This window comes from Lampris incognitus, chromosome 2, assembly GCF_029633865.1.
Source record: "Lampris incognitus isolate fLamInc1 chromosome 2, fLamInc1.hap2, whole genome shotgun sequence".
In the NCBI taxonomy this organism is placed as follows: domain Eukaryota; kingdom Metazoa; phylum Chordata; class Actinopteri; order Lampriformes; family Lampridae; genus Lampris; species Lampris incognitus.
Window position 1 is genome coordinate 145,151,640 of NC_079212.1, and position 20,000 is coordinate 145,171,639.

Here is a 20,000-nt window from a genome sequence, read left to right on the forward strand (position 1 = left end):
TTAAAATCTAAACGTTTGATGCACGTTTTAAGTAGACTTTAGAAATCTCTGGTCTCTACCCTTGTCTTTCAGAATTGTATTTATCTTGTTCATGATGAGGTTCCATGGTTGTGTAATACAACCATGCAGTTTGCTGAATCAGTAGGTTTTGGAAGCCATTTAAGCAGCTTATATAATCATTACTTTTGGGACCAGCCGAAAGTAGTAGTAGTAGAGGTATAATTATTACTTTATTACAGTTACAGACAGTAAATTGATCTTATCTAACTATCATCGCTAATGCTACTTCCGGCTGCTCCCGTTAGGGGTCGCCACGGCGGATCATCCGTTTCCATCTCTTCCTGTCCTCTGCATCTTCCTCTGTCACACCAGCCACCTGCATGTCCTCTCTCACCACATCCATAAACCTCCTCTTTGGCCTTCCTCTTCTCCTCTTCCCTGGCAGCTCCATATTCAGCATCCTTCTCCCAATATACCCAGCATCTCTCCTCCACACATGTCCAAACCATCTCCATCTTGTCTCTCTTGCTTTGTCTCCATACTGTCCAACCTGAGCTGTCCCTCTAATATCCTCATTCCTAATCCTGTCCTTCTTCATCACTCCCAATGAAAACCTTATCATCTTCATCTCTGCCACCTCCAGCTCCACCTCCTGTCTTTTCATTAGTGTCACTGTCTCCAAACCATATAACATAGCTGGTCTCACAACCATCTTGTAAACCTTCCCTTTAACTCTTGCTGGTACCCTTCTGTCATTATTTCATTATTATCCATCCATCCATCCATTATCCAAACTGCTTATCCTACTCTCAAGGTCGCGGGGATACTGGACCCTATCCCAGCAGTCATTGGGCAGGTGGGGAGACACCCTGGACAGACTGCCAGTTCATTAATTCATTATTATGTCATTATGTTATTTCAATTATCTGACTACGTGACCCATAAAAACAAAAAAAGTTTCTTGCTTCTTGTTTACCATATGATAACGACAGGTCAGATGTTTTGAGTGGCAGTGCATTTCACAAATGCCAGATTACGATCAACCCCCCCCCCCCCTTTCATTCAGTGTACAGCTGTCGCATTGCACAGAGGAACAGAGGCCTACTTTCCGCTAGCTAGCTGCTTGCAATGTAGGTTAAGATAAAAATCATGGCTAAACAAAGCCGTTTGCTTAAGTTAGTCACAAAAAAGACAACGTGAGGTGCAGGAGAGAGAGAATTCAGCTCAAGTTCAGTCATCATTCTCAGCCCAGACTCCTACTCCTGCTCCGGTTTCTCCTCATGTGCCAAGGAATAACGACACGTGTGTGGCTGCTAATTCAGCCCTTTCCCCGTCAGCAGCTGTACTGCTGAAAGACTCTTCAGCTGTCAGCTGGATAAAGAACGGGGTGTATGTGAGAACGCGGAATTAACAGAGTGCGGCTGGTGTGGCAGTGCTTTCTGGATCTATCCAGGTTTTGGTCTGGCCTAGTACCTGAATGTCTGGCAGATTAGCAAGTACTTGGATAAATTCTGTTTCGTTTACAGCCGCCTGGCAATTCCATGGGCCAACAGTAAAGGAGGAGTGAGGAGAGGAGGCTTTCCTGAGTGAAGGGAGGTTCTCAGGGTTGCGTCGTCTGTGAGCTTTGGATGACAGGAATGTGTTTGTAGCACATGGTGGGTGAGGCAGGCTATGTGAATGGATTAGAAAAGGACTAGCCAGTTGGTGTCCTTGCCTTGTGGACCCACAGGTAGACTTGTGGGTCTTTACCCCATGAGGGCTGACGCAACAGCGCAGCTCGTGTGTTTAAGTAAAAGGAAGTATCACGACTGAACGTGCCCCTTTCAGAGCAAGGCCGCGATAGAGGGTGTGGCTGGCCTCAGCTGACCCCACTATCAAAACTCAAGAGAGGCATCCAGGTAGCGTGGCGGTCTATTCTGTTGCCTACCAACACGGTAGGCAACAGATGGTTTGAAAGAGGGGTGAAGGAAGCCGTCTATGCGAAACTGGAAAAACCATCCCTCAACAGAGGAGGAGGTCTGCGACACCACCTACCTCCCACTTACAATGCCGTCCTTTCATCTCTACCCAGGAGACTCAAGAAGCCTAGCCTCCAAGAACAACAGTCGCTCACTAACGGCTCCAACGACTCATGACCACTGAATGGATCACTAACAAAGTCGAAACTAACACCCCCAACGACTGTCGCTGCTTAACATCGGGCGTGGCTAAACATCGGAACACAAAGAGCCATGGACATCAATAGCTCTGATAACGACTCCAAAGAGGATAAATATCTGAGTTTCATCCCCAGCCAGTCAGACTAGCTTGGTCTAGTCAGAAAGGCACGAACTGAGGAAGCCTCTTGGATGAGAGGCGAAACGTCTTCACGGATATACTATACCAAGTCCAGTTGCACTTGATTCACCTCCTTTGGATGACTCTGGTAGGTGGTGCAACAGTTGTTTTTTTTGGGGGGGGGGATTTTCCCTTTTTTCTCCCCAATTTTACTTGGCCAATTACCCCACTCTTCCGAGCCGTCCCGGTCGCTGCTCCACCCCCTCTTCCGATCCGGGGAGGGCTGCAGACTACCACGTCTCCTCCGAGACATGTGGAGTCGTCAGCCACTTCTTTTCACCTGACAGTGAGGAGTTTCGCCAGGGGGAAGTAGCGCGTGGGAGGATCACGCTATCCCCCCCCCCCCCGAACAGGCGCCCCAGCTGACCAGAGGAGGCGCTAGCGCAGCGACCAGGACACATACCCACATCCGGCTTCCCACCCACAGACACAACCAATTGTGTTTGTAGGGATGCCCGACCAAGCCGGAGGTAACATGGGGATTCAAACTGGGATCCCCATGTTGGTAGACAATGGAATAGACCATTACGCCACCTGGACACCCCGCTGTAATTGTTTTGTACAGAAGAGTGGGAAATGTGGTGGGGTTTTTTTTTTTTAGAAAAACAGCTGTTTATAAGATATACAGACATGAGCTAATTGCAGCTCTAATTGGGGCTGTGTATCCCGTCTGTGCCTTTAATCGTTTTGTCAGATTCCTTTTCAGATTTCGGGACTCTTACCAGGAGACAGTATCCAATCTTCTCACTGATGGTCTCATTTGATTATGCCGTTAATATTGAGGGATTAAAATGATTGAGACTGATAAATAATCAATGAAAAACTCCTTGCAGCATTAAAGCAAACTTGAGTATCTGTTTTAAAAAGCATCCATTGTAACAAAAATGTACTAGATATGATGATTTGTCTAGATATCTAATTAGCAGCTAAGTAAGCTTTGAGGATTTTTGTGACCCTTACTCAGGTCTAGTACCCCGGACATCCTCAGGAAGAACATGGTGGTCGAACCAGACTCCGTGTCCAGCCCAGACCTTAGGACCAGCCCCACCTCAGTGAGGGACACCGACAGCGGGCAGGTGAGGACTGCAGACCTCTCTCTCGCGGAGGTAATGATGTCTGTTTAGAGTTGCCATTAATAAGCGACTTTACAATCCCAACACAGAAGATAAATCATTCAATCAGACCAAATCCATGAGCATATTTTGTACGTAGCAATGCACTATGCTCCACATAAGGGCAAATCAGAGGGTTCGTTTTGTTTTTTTGATACAAGGTAGTACGGACGTTAACCTAGTCAGTGAGTCCTGTGTTTTGAGATCTGGTCACTTGTCGCAGTGTATTGGTGGCATGACAGAATTTCGAGAAAAGAGACAACAAGTGAAGTCAGCTAACGAAAACATTTTAAACGCAACACGACATGTGTTTTAAGCATCCACAGTAGAACAAAGTGTCCGTCATGGTTTACTGATGCTCTTTCTCCTCACAGACCTACGCTATGTCTTGGAGCTATTTAGTTTGTTTAGTCACTTTTATACTTAACACTAACATCTCCTCAACCTGCACCCTACTCTCACTACAGATCACAATGTCATCTGCAAACATCATAGTCAACGTAGACGCCTGCCTGATCTCGTTAGTCAACCTGTCCATCACCATTACAAACCAGAAAGGGCTCAGAGCCGATCCTCCATGTAATCCCACGTCCACCTTGAACCCATCTGTCATTCCAACCGCACACCTCACCACTGTCACACTGCCCCCATACATATCCTGCACCACTCCTACATACTTCTCTGCAACTCCCGACTTCCTCATACAATACCACACCTCCTCTCGGCACCCTGTCATATGCTTTCTCTAAATCTACAAAGACACAATGTAACTCCTTCTGACCTTCTCTATACTTCTCCATCAACATTCTCAAAGCAAACTTCACATCTGTGGTGCTCTTTCCTGGCATGAAACCATACTGCTGCTGCTGATCATCACCTCTCCTCTTAACCTAGCTTCTGTTACTCTTTCCCATATCTTCATGCTGTGGCTGATCAACTTTATACCTCTGTAGTTGCTACAGTTCTGCACATCACCCTTGTTCTTGAAAATCGGTACCAGTATGCTTCTTCTCCACTCCTCAGGCATCCACTCACTTTCCAAGATTGTGTTAAACAATCTAGTTAAAAACTCCACTGCCATCTCTCCTAAACACCTCCATGCCTCCACAAGTATGTCATCAGGACCAACTGCCTTTCCACTCTTCATCCTCTTCATAGCTGCCCTCACTTCCTCCTTGCTAATCCACCACACTTCCTGATTCACTATCCTCACATCATCCAACCTTCGCTCTCATTTTCTTCATTCATCAGCCCCTCAAAGTACTCCTTCCACCTTCTCAACACACTGCCCTCACTTGTCAGCACATTTCCATCTCTATCCTTGATCGCCCTAACCTGCTGCACATCCTTTGCAGCTTGGTCCCTCTGTCTAGCCAATCGGTACAAGTCCTTTTCTCCTTCCTTAGTGTCTAATCTCTCATACAACTCACCATACACCTTTTCCTTTGCTGTCACCACCTCTCTCTTCACCTTACGCTGCATCTCCTTGTACTCCTGTCTACTTTCTTCTTCTCTGACTATCCCACTTCTTCTTTGCCAACCTCTTCCTCTGTATACTTTTCTGTACTTCCTCATTCCACCACCAAGTCTCCTTGTCTTCCTTCCTCCATCCACATGACACACCAAGTACCTTCCTAGCTGTCTCCCTCACTATTTCTGCAGTGGTTGTCCAGCCATCCAGCAACTCTTCACTACCACCCAGTGCCTGTCTTAACTCCTGCCTGAACTCCACACAACAGTCTTCCTTCTCCAACTTCCACCATTTGATCTTCGGCTCTGCCTTCACTCTCTTCCTCTTCTTGGTCTCTAAAGTCATCCTACAGACCACCATCCGATGCTGCCTAGCTACGCTCTCCCCTGTCACCACCTTGCAGTCTCCAATCCCTTTTTTCCCTTTAAGATATAGTCCACCTATGTGCACTTTCCTCCACTCTCACACGTCATGCTGTTCCTCCCTCTTCTTGAAATATGTATTCACCACAGGCATTTCCATCCTTTTCGCAAAATCCACCACCATCTGTCCTTCCACATTTCTCTCCTTGACACCATACCTTCCCATCACACCTGCCCATCACCTCCTCATCACCTCTGTTCCCTTCACCAACATGTCCATTGAAGTCCACTCCAATCACCACTCTCTCCTCCTTGGGTACCCTCTCCACCACTTTATCCAACTCACTCCAGAATTCTTCTTTCTCTTCCATCTCACACCCAGCTTGTGGGGCATATGCGCTGATAACATTCATCATCACACCTTCGATTTCCAGCTTCATACTCATCACCGTCTGACACTCTCTTCACCTCCAACACACTCTTGTCATACTCTTCCTTCAAAATTACCCCTACCCCATTTCTCCTCCCATTCACACCTGGTAGAAGAGTTTGAACCCACCTGCGATGCTCCTGGCCTTACTCCCCTTCCACCTGGTCTCTTGCACACACAGTATGCCTACCTTTCTTCTCTCCATCGTATCAGCCAGCATGCTCCCTTTACCAGTCATAGTGCCAACATTCAAAATTCCAGCTTTCACCTCCACACTCCTACCCTTCCTCCTCTCCCGCTGCTCTGGACATGCCTTCCCCCTCTCCTTCTCTCAACAGTAGCATAGTTTCCACCGCCACCCTGCTGGCCAACAGTACTGTTGCTGGTCGTTGGTAACCTGGGCCTCGGCCGATCCAGTATGGAAATCTGATTTATGATCCGCATATTTGATTTGGCAAAGGTTTTACGCGGGATACCCTTCCTGACACCCCCCCCCCCCATTTATCAGGGCTTGGGACCGGCACTAAGAATGCACTAACTGGTGCATCCCCAGTGGCTGGGTTGACCAAACTAACGATGTCCATATTAACATAGCTACTACTGAGTAACTCATACCACCTTGTGTCAAAAAAACTCAATCGCTTTAAATGGTCTGTGTCATTGAGTGCTTCCTGCTGTCATTCAGTGTTGTGTATAACAGCAACAAATCAAATTAAGTAGTACAAATTAACTCAAATAGAAATGTGGTGGGCACACATGCTTACCGACATCTGAAGCTTTGAAACACATTCAGTAGATGTCAGTTTGCTGATGACTGTGAGGGTCCGCCAACTCATGAGGAGGAGGGGGCATCTAACAACAGAACCACTCTGTCAGCCATGACTTTCCTTTTCTGTTCTATTCTATTCTGTTCTATTTTGTCGCTTCAGTTCCCGGAGATATCCCCACCCCTTTGCTCGACCCTGACTCCGGCTGCCCACCCAGGGAGGGCGCTGGTGAGTGGCATCCAGCGCAGAGCCCTGGCAGTGAGGCTGGGAGTCCTCATGTCGGAGCTGGAGACGACTTTACAGAACCAGAACTGTTCAGATAAACAGCTGAGGGCGCTGGACAGCCACATACTGCACCTGGGAACCATACTTAAGGTAGGCGTTAACATGTATAGAGGTGTACACAAACACGGTATACATATAGTATATGCTTAATTATAGGAGAACATGTTTAAAAAAATCTTTTCTGGACTTCCTAGTCGGGTGAGCTAACAAGTGTATATTAGTTTTTTTCCTAGGCTTCTATTATTCGTATAGGTTTTCGTGCACAGATGGGTGTGTTTGTGTGGGCATGTATTTTTATGAGTGTGTCTACTAATGTAAGTAAGTGTATGGATTTTAATGGTATTTAAATGTGTGTGTGTGTGTGTGTGTGTGTGTGTGTGTGTGTGTGTGTGTGCAGAATGACCTCTCCTTGTTAAAGAGCTCATCGTCAGAGGAGACTCTGGCTGTAGAAGAAGTCCTGGGGAGCTTTGACTTCCTGTCACATGACCTCAATCCAGATGATGACATTTCCTGCCTGGGTACCCTTAGACTGAAGGACACTGGGTACGTTCAAATACTGACAGATGGATGGGTGAATAAATGGATGTACAGATGTGAATTAAAATGGTGAATAAGTTAATATTAATAAGTAGATAAGTTAATTAGGATGTGCTTATGTTGGGGGAGTCCGGGTAGCATAGTGGTCTATTCCCATGCCTATCAACACGAGGATTGCCAGTTCGAATCCCCGTGTTACCTTCGGCTTGGTCGGGCGTCCCTACAGACACAATTGACCGTGTCTGCGGGTGGGAAGCCGGACGTGGGTGTGTGTCCTGGTCGCTGCACTAGCGCCTCCTCTGGTTGGTCAGGCGCCTGTTCGGGGTGAGGGGGAACTGGGGGGCATAGCATGATCCTCCCACGCGCTACGTCCCCCTGGCGAAACTCCTCACTGTCAGGTGAAAAGATGTATGGGAGGAGGCATGTGGTAGTCTGCAGTCCTCCCCGGATCGGCAGAGGGAGTGACGTAGCAACCAGGATGATTTGGAAGAGTGGGTTAATTGGCCGGGTATAATTGGGGAGAAAAAGAGGGGGAAATCACCCCCCCCAAAAAAAAAATGCTTCTGCTTACAACCATATTTACATGAGAAATCCTGCTGTATTATTATTTCCTGATACAGATTTTATTTTGAAGTGCGTCTCTGCCAGAATACTACTTCCTGTTTGATTAGTGCCTTGAGTGAGTGATTCTGACGAGGTGGTTAGAGAAGAAAAAACAAAAGCTTGATTTATTTGCATTTGAAGAGTCAGTAAAGTGTTTGTGGAACGTCCCACACCTGTACCTGCAGTCATTAATATCTTCCACTACAGTAGATGACTGGTAGAGGATGAATTGTAGACTAGTCACTGATGGATTAATGGGCACACAGGCTGTCTGACAGATGCATGAACACATCCCTGTTTCTTGTTCTTATCCAATAGGATCAACTCTTTCAAGCAGAGCACGCTGAGGAGTTTGGGTCTTCTCTCCCAGGACAACCAATCAGCTTCAGAGGAGGAGCGAGGCATCGCCCCATTGACTTGTGGGAACTGGAGTCTTGACCAGGCCCTGGAGACTCACCTGGATATCTGCAGCATCCTGCTTCAGGTAGAAAAATAAAGACACCAGAGCTGCGTATAAGAAAACAGGACTGAACACACAGTTTCACAGACTCGCTCTCCTTTGTCCTTATTCCTCTCACACTTATGCTGCTGTCAGTTTATATTGAAGATATTTATTTGTGTCTGATCTTATGTCCTACTACTGTTAACTTTATTTTTGAAAAGTGCTGTACAAATAAAATCAACAGCAACAACGAGCTACAAGCCAGCAATCAGTGGGGTCCAAGCACGTTAAAAGCTTTGACACATAAGCGTGTTGTGGACCAATGTGAAAGTGGGATCAATGTGGCATGTTTCATGGATGGTGATGCTTTTAGGAGACAGAACAATGATGTAGCTGCAACTCTAATGGAAGAGGAATCAGGAACACTTTATTTTTCAAAACAAAATATCATTTCCCCAGCCCACAGCACTGCAACACAGACAAAAACACATATCCAAAAACTACAAGAACTTGGAGAACACACATACTAACTAACACATATATCTAAACTAACGCATATATCCAAACTAAAAAAAAAAAAATCACTGTCCAAGGAAACGAGCGCCAGCCAGGATGACTGTCGGAACTGCCGGTCTTAGCTTAGCCTGCCCGCTTCCACGTGCTGTCAGACCAGTGGCGGCGGCAGAGTATTTTTTTGGTTAAATTATGGTGGGGCTAATCCATACAGTGGCGGGGCTCAAATCAATATCAGAATTTCAATGTGAATACATGCACAATAGAATAGCGCCCCCTCCCAGCAGCTAGAAATAACACGCATTAGATGATTGCACTCCCCTTTTTTCACACGCATCGAGAGCAACAGACGTGGATGGTCACTACTACTGCTGAGTTTAGACAATACTGTTCCTGCTATTTCAACTCATTCATGCTGTCAGGCACACCCGTCCACTGCATGCTGCGCGGCGGCAGTATTTAAAACAAGATCCCTAATGCTGAACACCAACAGTACACAATGTGTCGGAGAGTTTCGTATTTTACAGCGTAATTGTTCGTATGAGTGATTATAACTTACAATAAATGTCAATGGCACTAGCTAGCAAGCTAATTTATCCGAATGTGTGTCCGTTCTGTTTACGAAAATGATGTCATCACTTTAATAGCGGCGTTTGGTCTGCGCCCGTTGATAACACCACTTGGAGATCAAAAGTGAGAGTTTCTCTTCACATTGCAACTTGATTTATTGAATGATTGATTTGCGAATTGGTGTGGCGATGCCAGGCTAATGTGGAGGTGCTGGGTTGGCTAATTCTGCTTGGTAGTTTTCTTGGTTGTTCCATGGTGGGGCTAACACAATTCTTGGTTGGGCTGTAGCTTAACCAAACCATACCCTGTCGCCGCCACTGTGTCAGACCGCCCTCGGTGCTTCCTCCTCAGGCGCATCTCTAGGCAGGGGCCGTAGTCTTTGGGCCCACCGGACGCAGCAGACCAGTCTCCCCCAGCCGATCCAACACCATCTCTCCCAGCCAGACACCCTCGACACACCTCCCCGCACTCCACACGACAACACCAAAAACACCACAGTCCACGCCAGGCGAGGCCATCGCCAGACTGCCCTCAGTGTTATCAGAGCTGCCGGTCTGCATGGGCTAGCAGTTAGCTTTTAGCCTGCCCCGCTTCTGCATCCTGTCAGACCACCCTCGGTGTTACCTCCTGGGTTGCAATTCCAGGCAGGGCCATGGTCGCTGGGCCCACAAAATGCAGCAGACCAAGTTCTCCCAACTGATCCAGTGCCAGCTCTCCCAGCCATCAAACGAAGACAAAACTTAAACGCAGATGTGGACAAAGACACTGCATGGACGGTACTGGGTGAGACCGCTGCAAAATGTGAATTCGCGCCGCCATCTTCCCACACCGGTGCTGGATGAGGCCGCTGCAAATGTGAATTCGCACTGCCATCTTCCCACACCAGAAGCGGAAGAGAACGAGGTTCCATACACTTCATTGTATTCCATTACTCAAACTACATGTTGTCAGCCTGGAGATAATCCATCAGTATGCAATACTGAGCATTTTGGAGTTTAAATGGTTTTTGTACTCTACAAAATGACTTAAATGTAAATACAATGGCTGTCAAATACCATTTAAAGTTATGATGCTGCTTTAGCGCCACCTATTGACAACATGCTACCACATTTTATAAGCTCAGCGTTTTCGGTTTTTACCGATTTTCACTGAAAAATACCCAGATTTTTTAAAAGGAGCAGATCGGTTTAAACTAATTTTCACCCAAATTTTATGTTTCCACAGATCCAAAAGTTGTTCCTGTTCGTGTGAGGTTATGTAACAGTGTCCTCTTGTGGCGAAATTCGGCACGTTGGATGGCTTTGAAAAATAAAAACCGAAAACGCTGAGCCTTGCATATTTTTCATGGCACCTGAAGGCCCTAGCTGCACACGTGTACCGGTTTTGTGTGAGATAGCATGAGGCGGTCATGAGTTATGGGAACGTGGGTATAATCGGCCTTGCCTACAAAATTTGAAAGCCAATTACAGAAAACCGGTAAGGAATGTGAAGAAACTGGTTGACAACTTTTTTCAGGATCATCCAGATATTTTGTGTGCCAAATTTGGTGAAGATTAGACAAACTTTGTAGGAGGTTTTGAAATTTTTCAAAATGGTGGACAGTCGAAGAAACAAATATGGACATGACCAATCTAAATAGATGTGGGATGGACCGAGGAATGTAGCACCAAAATACATTTGTTTCTAAAGTTAATTTTCATCAAACTGGCATCCGGGTTGTGTGGCAGTCTAGTCCGTTGCCTACCAACACAGGGATCGCCAGTTCGAATCCCCGTGTTACCTCCGGCTTGGTCGCGCATCCCTACAAACACGATTGGTCGTATCTACGGGTGGGAAGCCGGATGTGGGTATGTGTCCTGGTCTCTGCACTAGCGCCTCCTCTGGTCGGTCAGGGCGCCTGTCTCGGGGGGGGGACTAGCGTGATCCTCCCGCACTACATCCCGCTGGTGTAACTCCTCATTGTCAGGTGAAAAGAAGCGGCTGGCGACTCCACATATATTGGAGTAGACATGTGGTCGTCTGCAGCCCTCCCCGGATCAGCAGAAGGGGTGGAGTAACGGCTCGGAAGAGTGGGGTAATTGGCTGGATACAACTGGGGAGGAAAGAGGGGGGAAAAGCCCCCCCCCCCCAAAAAAAAAATGTTCATCAAGCTGTGGCCATTTAAAGAGGTACTAAACACTTAAGTATGTTTTGTGAGCTGTAAACTAAATGGTATGACTGTACTGTATGACTTGCCCCACAGGGGGTAATAAAGTACATCTTATCACATCAGTGCTGGTGTTGATATTGACACGTCTTACCAAATTCATGAAAATGGGGATTTCATGGGTTGGAAATGGCTCAACACGCCATCTGTTTTAAATCAGCCCTGAACCTTGTGAGGCCGATGCTGACGTAAAGTCGACCGGTTGGGATTTATCTACGTCGTGAAATTAAAAGAAAAGAAATGTGAACGCCCGCTAATCAGAGGTGCCTCCCATGGGGACCCCGTCCCTCTTTGGCAGTTGGGGCGTCTTCACGCTGGACAGTGGCCCGGTGGAGGGGGCCATGGCAGTGTGCAGCGGCAACTCTGGACACACGCCGGTCCCTTCTTGCCAATCTCCCCAGCTATTCCTGCCTCACACATCCATGCCCCCACCCTGCCCCCTCCTCAGCCCTCCCTACTTTTTTGGGGGGGGGTTCCCCTCCCTCCCTCCCTCCTTTTTCTCCCCAATTGTACTTGGCCAATTACCCCACTCTTCTGAGTTGTCCTGGTCGCTGCTCCACCCCCTGTGCTGATCCAGGGAGGGCTGCAGACTACCACATGCCTCCTCCCATACACGTGGAGTCACCAGTCGCTTCTTTTCACCTGACAGTGAGGAGTTTCACCAGGGGAACGTAGCATGTGGGAGGCTCACGCTATCCCCCCCAGTCCCCCCCCCCAAACAGGCACTAGTGCAGTGACCAGGAGGACACATACCCACATTCGGCTTCCCACCCACAGACACGGCCAATTGTGTCTGTAGGGACACCCGACCAAGCCGGAGGTAACACGGGGATTCAATCCGGCGATCCCCGTGTTGGTAGGCAAAGGAATAGACCGCCAAGTCACCTGGACGCCAGCTCTTACAGTTTCTGACCTACAGATATGTTTAGGGCAGACTAAAAAGAAGCTGGACAATAATAATAATAAAGATGGTTCTTCTTAAGAAGCTAAGAAACAAAATGTCTACTGAACTGACCATGATGTTGATCTCTCAGCTTTGAGACACTGTCCTCTTCTGTCTCCATTTCCTGACAGTGTCTATGTTCTTATTGTCTTCCAGACATTACATACAGTAAACTGCAGTCTGACCCGGACAGCCCTGCTGGAAGAGACGGCTCTCCACGCTGAAGTCCTGGACAGAGTCAGCTGTCTGCTGCTGGAAAAGAATGACACCATCTCTACCACTATCCGTCAGTAGAATATCTGTCTGTCATCTGTCTGTCATCTGTCAATCTGTCGGATCTATCTGTATGTCTGTTCTTAGGTAAGGCCCAGACACACCAAACCGACTAGCGGTGACGAAGCCCGACTGTTGCGTCTCGTCATGTTGCCTGCCGTCTGGGCCAAAAAGTAGCACTTGAACACACCGCAAAGGCTACAGCCGATGGCCCTCATTCACTAGCTTAGCACTGATTCACTAAGCTGAACAGCCAATCAGAGTGACCTCTCTCACCGACGGGCTCCGCCGATTCAACACGCTGAATCGGCTGAAAAGCTGCCAACAGGGGTCCGACTCGGGCCGACGGTGCGGGACACACCACAAAAACTAGGGTCACTGACGACCTGATATTGGCTGACCCTGGTGTGTCAGGGCCCTCAGAAACATAAAAATACATAACTACAATAGTCCTCGGTGCTGTAGCGGTCTAAGCATCGGCTTTAAGTCGATGCAGTTGCCCACTGGGGACCGGCGTTGGCGCCCCAGTCTCGTCAGATCCGACTATGGCCGGACTCGATGAAGCAGCAATAATTGGCAACACTGTCTTCAGGAGGGGGGCGGAGTCGGCTTGTGTTCATCACATGAATGTGTCTCTGTGTGTGTGGGGGAAAAGCAGTGGTTCGACCTGGAGTCGCCTTGTCACGAAAGTGGCGAGGCGTCTCCTTCGATACTGCCGGCCGGAGAGATGCAGTTGGCGAATGCATTCAAAACGAGGGTGGGTGTTTGAACTAAAATAGAGATCAATTGGCCACTAAATTCGGAGAAAAAGGGAAAAACCAGAAATAAATTTATGTTATATATATATATATATATATATATATATATATAACTACAATGTGTAGTTGCTGCTCTGACTCATATTCTAATCAGGTGCCTCTGGAATTAAGATCTCACCCGAGGCCATAACATCATTACACTCAACATTCATCACTAAGCTGCTTGGACCCACTTGAGGGTAAAGATGGTAATTGTTATCTCACTTCTCCTCTTCCTCCTCTTTCTATCTCCTCTTCTCCCTCAGTCCTCCCTCAGAGTCAAAGAACAAAGGATCTGGTGATGTTCTGGGAGGAGTGTGTAAACGACAGCAGCTCGCCATTCTGTTGCCATGCCGACAACTTTTGCCAGACGCTACGGAAACGATACATGCACAGGGTCAAAGCCAAGCAGCCCGGCCAATCAGAGATAGGTACAGTAAATGCCTGACCAATCAGATAAATGAACAGTAGATGCCCAGTCAATCAGAAAAAAGATACAGTTGTTGTCTTGCTAATCACAAACCAGTGACAGATGTCAGTTAGAGGGCTTTCCCTCCCTGACCAACTTCAGAAATAAAAAAAAAACAACTTTTTATTTATTTATTTATTTATTTTTGTCTCAAGTGTTTTCGGAGTTGCTGCGTCAGGTGCAGGCTGGCTGTCAGGTGGTACCAAGCCCTCGGCCCGTCTGCAGCCCAGACAGAGTCACTGTCTTCCAGCTGTCAGTCTATCTGAAACACTGGAACGTCCACAACCTGGGGGAACACATCTCACAACTCTCCAAAGAAGGTTTGTTCTCCACACTTTCCAGGCTTAGCTTTTTTAAGGGGGAACAGAAATTGCTTAAACGGTCTAAAATGTCAGGTTCTGTACTCGGAGATAGGCAAGCGGTCACAACTTGGATCGCATCAGTTGACCGGCAGGAACTCTGACCTGTATTTCTCTTTTAAGTTTTTGTACTTTCTAAAATAAGTTTGAAAATGCTAATATGAGTGGATTCTCCTCACAAATTTTTTTTATTCAAACAGAGATAAAATCCAGAACACAACAGACCAGTGATCTTTGACCCTGTACTGTCAAGGCTTATGTATGTGTGCGTATGCGGATTTTCATTCTAATCACACACAACCAACCAACCATTAATTGTATTCAACTAGAGTGGGAACAAACTAGAACAGTCGAGTGAAATGAAAACCTGTGTACTCTTGACCTTTAATGGCAACCAGTTTGAAACTGCTGGTTGAATCCCTGCTTCACAAAGTAATTAGGGTTTTGGGTGGTGTGTCTCTTCCTTAAGCTCAGGTTCTCTACCAGAAGCCTGGGAGTTTGAGGGTTCTGCGCAGCATCTTAGCTGTTCTGCGCAGCATCTTAGCAGATTCCAGGAACAACATCTGAGGTCTCTGTCCAGAAGAGTGTGGTCCTAGGAACAGCTAAGATACTGCACAGAACCCTCAAACTCCCAGGCCTCTGGTGGAGGACCCGAGCTTGAGGAAGGCACACACCACCCAAAACCCTAATTACTTTGTGGGTAAGTATCTCTTCTTGTGAGCAAGACTAAACTTGTGAGTCAGCCATCTTGATCTTTTGTGGTTCTGGGTCCAGACTCCCGTTAATTACGAAAGAATTCAAAATGGCCGGCTTGTCCCAAAAGTGGGGTTCCCACTTAATGGCCATGGGGGTAAGGACAGAAGTCCCATCCTCTAACCAATTAGGTTAGAGAGATGGTTGAGTTTAGGCATGGGGTTGGTGTGGTTAAGGTCAGTTTAAGGATCTGGAAGACTTTCATCGTTTCAAAAAGGAAACATCTTGTTGTTATGTGAATGGGTTTCTATTGCAGCAGCTGACACAAATTGATACGGTTTGCATTCTTCCTTGTGTGACTTGTGTTCTGCAATGCTGCCAACTCTTCTATCGCCTCCTAGTTTTTATCATTCTGCTGCATCGCATCTCAGATATGACGCCATCTTGGATCAGCCTGTGTTTGGACCGTTCCTTTTTGATCGATCCTGCCTTTTTAAAACTAGCAAAACAAAAAACTAGCAGTAATGATGGATACGGAGAAGAAAAGACATTGGAGTGATCAGAATTGCAACAGCTGACACTGATTGTCTGAAGATAGTTAATATAATCACTTTGGAGGCAAAGTGACCCTTTCTGCAAATGGGTTTAGTTCTAGAATCAGAATCAGAGACACTTTCATTTCATGTGCTTGCGTGCATGGAATGAAACAAAATATCGTGTCCCCCTGCCCACAGCAGTGCAACACAAAGACAAAAACACACATCCAGAAACTACAAGAACACATATCCAAACTAACACATCCATTATCCAAACCGCTTATCCTGCTCTCAGGGTGGCGGGATGCTGGAGCCTATCCCAGCAGTCACTGGGCGGCAGGCGGGGAGACATCCTCTGCAGGCCGCCAGTCCATCACAGGGCCCACACACACACACACACACACTCACACTCACACACCTAGGGACAATGTCGTACAGCCGATTCACCTGACCTACATGTCTTTGGACTGTGGGAGGAAACCGGAGCACCCGGAGGAAACCCACACAGACACGGGGAGAACATACAAACTCCACACAGAGGACAACCTGGGACGACCTACCAAGGTTGGACTACCCCGGGGCTCGAACACAAGACCTTCTCAGACCTGCCAACACGTACGCATTTCTCGTACTCGGCACGCATTTTGACCCTTAAGTACGCTTGTACGATTCACTGCTCTCCAGGTACGCATTTTGTTGCATCTCGCGTTTGGCCGGTTTCAGTTTCTATGCATTCTATGAAGTTGATTCTGCCGCTGAGCCACAGCAATCTATGTAAGTGGAGTGAAAAGCTTTCGGCCAATCAGAGCACAGTATTTGAACCCACTCGCCCACCTGCCCCTCCTAGCAAATGCTTTGCGCGTTCAATTCAATTCAGTGCCCCTGCGTAAAACAAGATCCCTCTTCAGCCGCTTGCTCATCACTGCTATTCGCCTGCATCCCTGTTTCTTACTATTCTAGGTCAGTGGTTCTCACCAATGCAAACAGCATTGAAAAGATAATAAGTTACCGTTCATCTATACCATGTCGTGTGTGTGTTGCAAATAGTAGGCTAACCGTCACGTTTCCCCGAATCCATTAGCCCACAGACAAAAACTGTAGGCTTGCGTGCCATGGAGGAGGAGGAGTTTCTGCTCTTCCAGTCCACCACCTTGAACGATGGTATTCTGACCAAAAGGGCTGGTGATGCTTGGACAGAACTAGGTTTGGTGGAGTCAGGAGGGAGGAAACTTTTTGAAAACCTCTCCACTGTAATGCTTGGTGTGTGTTCGATTTTTCACAGTAACGCAGACGGTGATGGGATCTTCAGCTTGGTCACTAAAAATAAAACACAACGTCGTGCTAGCCTGAGCACAGAGATGCTCAGCTCTCTGGTGACACGAAAAGTCATGATTGCCTCCAAAGGCAGCACGTGTTACAAAGAGACTTTCAGTGACGCAGTACTTAAAAAAGCCAAATCTGCAACCTTCAACAAGTTGCACTAGTTTCACTATGCATGGAAAGTTTGAATCTTTTTCATTGTTTGTTTTTAGCAAACTGATTTTGATATTGATAACTGCTGGTTTTGCACATTTATTTAATGTTTTGATTTATTTATTTACAAAGAATGTCCTCAGTTTACTTTTAGAAGTTTCCATGGGCTATGCCTCCTGTACAACACTTGCACAGCTGTTCTGACAATAAATCTCGATTGGTGAAAGTATATTATGTGTATATTATGTATTATGGTGTTAGGTATCTCAGTGGTGGTGGGTGAACAACGGTGGACCGTACGTTGGTGGTGGGCTGTCAGGTGCGCGTGCGCAGTGGGGGGGTGGTTGGTGTTGGGGGGGTAGTACTCATAAAATTTCTTCAAGGTTGGCAGGTCTGCCTTCTTGCTGTGAAGCGACTGCGCTAAACACTGTGCCACCGTGCTGCCCAAAACTAACACATAACCAAACTAAACCAAAAAAAATCACTGTGCAGGAGAATGAACACCAGCCAGGATGACTGTCAGAACTGACGGTCTGCTTCCGCGTCCTGTCAGACCGCCTTCGGTGTGTCCTCTTCGGGCGCAGCTCCGGGCAAGGACCTGGTCCTTGGGCCCACTGGACACAGCTGACCAAGCTCCCTCAACTGATCCAATGCCAGCTCTCCCAGCCAGACACCTTCGACACACCTCCCCTCACTCCACACAACGACACCAAAAACACAGTCAACGCTAGGTGAGGCCGCCACCAGACCTCCCTCGGTGTTATCGGAACTGCCAGTCTGCATGGGCTACCAGTTAGCTTAGCCTGCCCCGCTTCTGCATGCTGTCAGATGGTGTTTGCAGCTCCAGGCAGGGCCGTGGTCCCCAGGCACCACAAGATGCAGCAGACCAAGCTCTCCCAGCCAATCCAGCGCCAGCTTTCCCAGCCAATCCAGCGCCAGCTCTCCCAGCCATCGAACGAAGACATAACGTAGATGTGGACAAAGACACTGCATGGACGGTACTGGGTGAAGCCGCCGCAAATGTGAATTCCCACCGCCATTTTCCCACACCGGAAGTGGAAAAGAAGAAATCTCTACATTTCTATGCTGAGACCTCAGTGTTAAATGAGAATTGTTTCTTTGACGTTGTGTGTTTTCTGAGTAGGAAACAGGGTCCACAGCATCAAGCATGGAGATTTTAAATGATAGTAGATAGTGCACTCTGTCATTTCAGAAAATCTCAGTGCTGCCATCTTTAGCATTCACTGACTACGGCCCTGGCAAAGACCATGTGACAACATGCTGTTAGTGAAACGAGCCAACTGAGGCACTTCTGCATATCATAAAGAAAATCCACCAATCACACATTCAGGTCCACACAGCTGCTGGTTCGTTATTTACCACAGATCACACGCTAATCTCAGTGAAGAAAGAAGAGCTTTCTGAAGACGGCTTTCTTCTGAACAAACTTACACACTCCTTGTTGTGTACAATTTAGCGTTGTTCCTAAATAGGAAATGTAAATGATAATGTGTCTCAGAACTTGAGATGCAGAGGACACCCCGTTGTAAAAAGATGGAGGTGTAGTCTCGTTGGTTAAGAACTTACTGCCGCGCAGCGTTTCTAAGTTGTTGCATTTTTTGTGTTATTTCAGTGTACCTCATCTCAGCCCTGAGGAGCCCAAAAAGGAGGCGTGCCTTAAAGAAACTGAGGGGGCGTAGCATCGCGGAGCTCCTCCCACTGGGCAGCACCCTGCAGACTCTGGCTGCCCTGCAGCTCGACTCCAATCACAAAGTGTGCAAAGCTGCAGCCAGTGGCCTCTGCAGAGCCGCAGGCTGCAGGGCCTTCAGGAACAAGGTGCTGTTCTGTGTACATCCGCTCTGGGATGTTTCTCCCATCCAGCATGCACACATCTGTATTGTCCTTATCCTCTGATGTCTCTGGTCAGTGTGTCTCCCAGGATGAAGTCACAGCCACGACAGCAGCCAGTAGGAATGCTCTAGAGACTAATAGCGTGATGGGAATAGAAGGAATGCAAAATGTGTCAGTCTGATATCCCCTTTTATCTGTTTATCTTCTGCCTTGTCTCTTTCCAATGTCTGGCAGATTGTAATTTTTCATACTGTTCAGTGGTTAATTTGATTGGCTGTCTATAAGAGGGGAAAAACAAACAGTATGCAGTATAGAAGTGTGAACTTCTACATATCTGTATGCAGAAAAACATGAAATACGTTTTGGTAAGAAAAGGCTCTTTATTCACTAGCTTGCAATAAAAACAAAAAAACAACAAAACTTTGGGGCATCCGGGTAGCATGGCGGTCTATTCCATTGCCTACCAATACGGGGCTCGCCGGATTGAATCCCCGTGTTACAACTGCCCCTACTGTGCCCAGAGAGAAACAGTTTTCCATTGTTTATTAGAATGCGTGAGGCTTATACCCCTGTTTCTGTTTCTGCTATTAGAAAAATGATTTAGATCATCTGGAGAACGTTTTTACAAACAGAATTTTATTTTTGGCTTCAAATATAGCCAACTATATAAATATAAAACTAAATATAAATGCCAACTCTTGAACTTCATTGCAGGGCAGGCAAAAATGGCTATTTACGTGAGCAGGAAAGACAGAATTGAGTTTGTAGAATGTGATGTTGAACAGTTGTTTACCAGGATGGTCCAGGCCGGGATACGGGGAGATGTTAATTATTATAGAACACTGAAGGATCTGGACAAATTCACAACCATCTGGTGTTATAGAGGGGTGCTGTGTTCAACCATAGAGGATGAGCTGATTCTTGCTGCAGAGCTCAGATAAACCTCGGATCCAGGAGCCGCTATGCGGATT

At 47.0% G+C, this 20,000-nt stretch overlaps 1 protein-coding gene across 1 annotated transcript in view; it reads left to right on the forward strand.

Moving 5' to 3' along the window:
• The window catches only part of ripor3 (RIPOR family member 3), a 144,778-nt gene that overhangs the window by 102,456 nt on the left and 22,322 nt on the right, over positions 1–20,000 (forward strand). Inside the window, exons 16-23 of the mRNA XM_056301896.1 lie at positions 3,302–3,413; positions 6,642–6,854; positions 7,162–7,307; positions 8,223–8,388; positions 12,735–12,864; positions 13,915–14,079; positions 14,273–14,437; positions 18,812–19,014. Of these exons, the coding sequence (XP_056157871.1) occupies positions 3,302–3,413; positions 6,642–6,854; positions 7,162–7,307; positions 8,223–8,388; positions 12,735–12,864; positions 13,915–14,079; positions 14,273–14,437; positions 18,812–19,014 (1,300 nt within the window). The remainder of the gene's footprint in view (positions 1–3,301; positions 3,414–6,641; positions 6,855–7,161; positions 7,308–8,222; positions 8,389–12,734; positions 12,865–13,914; positions 14,080–14,272; positions 14,438–18,811; positions 19,015–20,000) is intronic.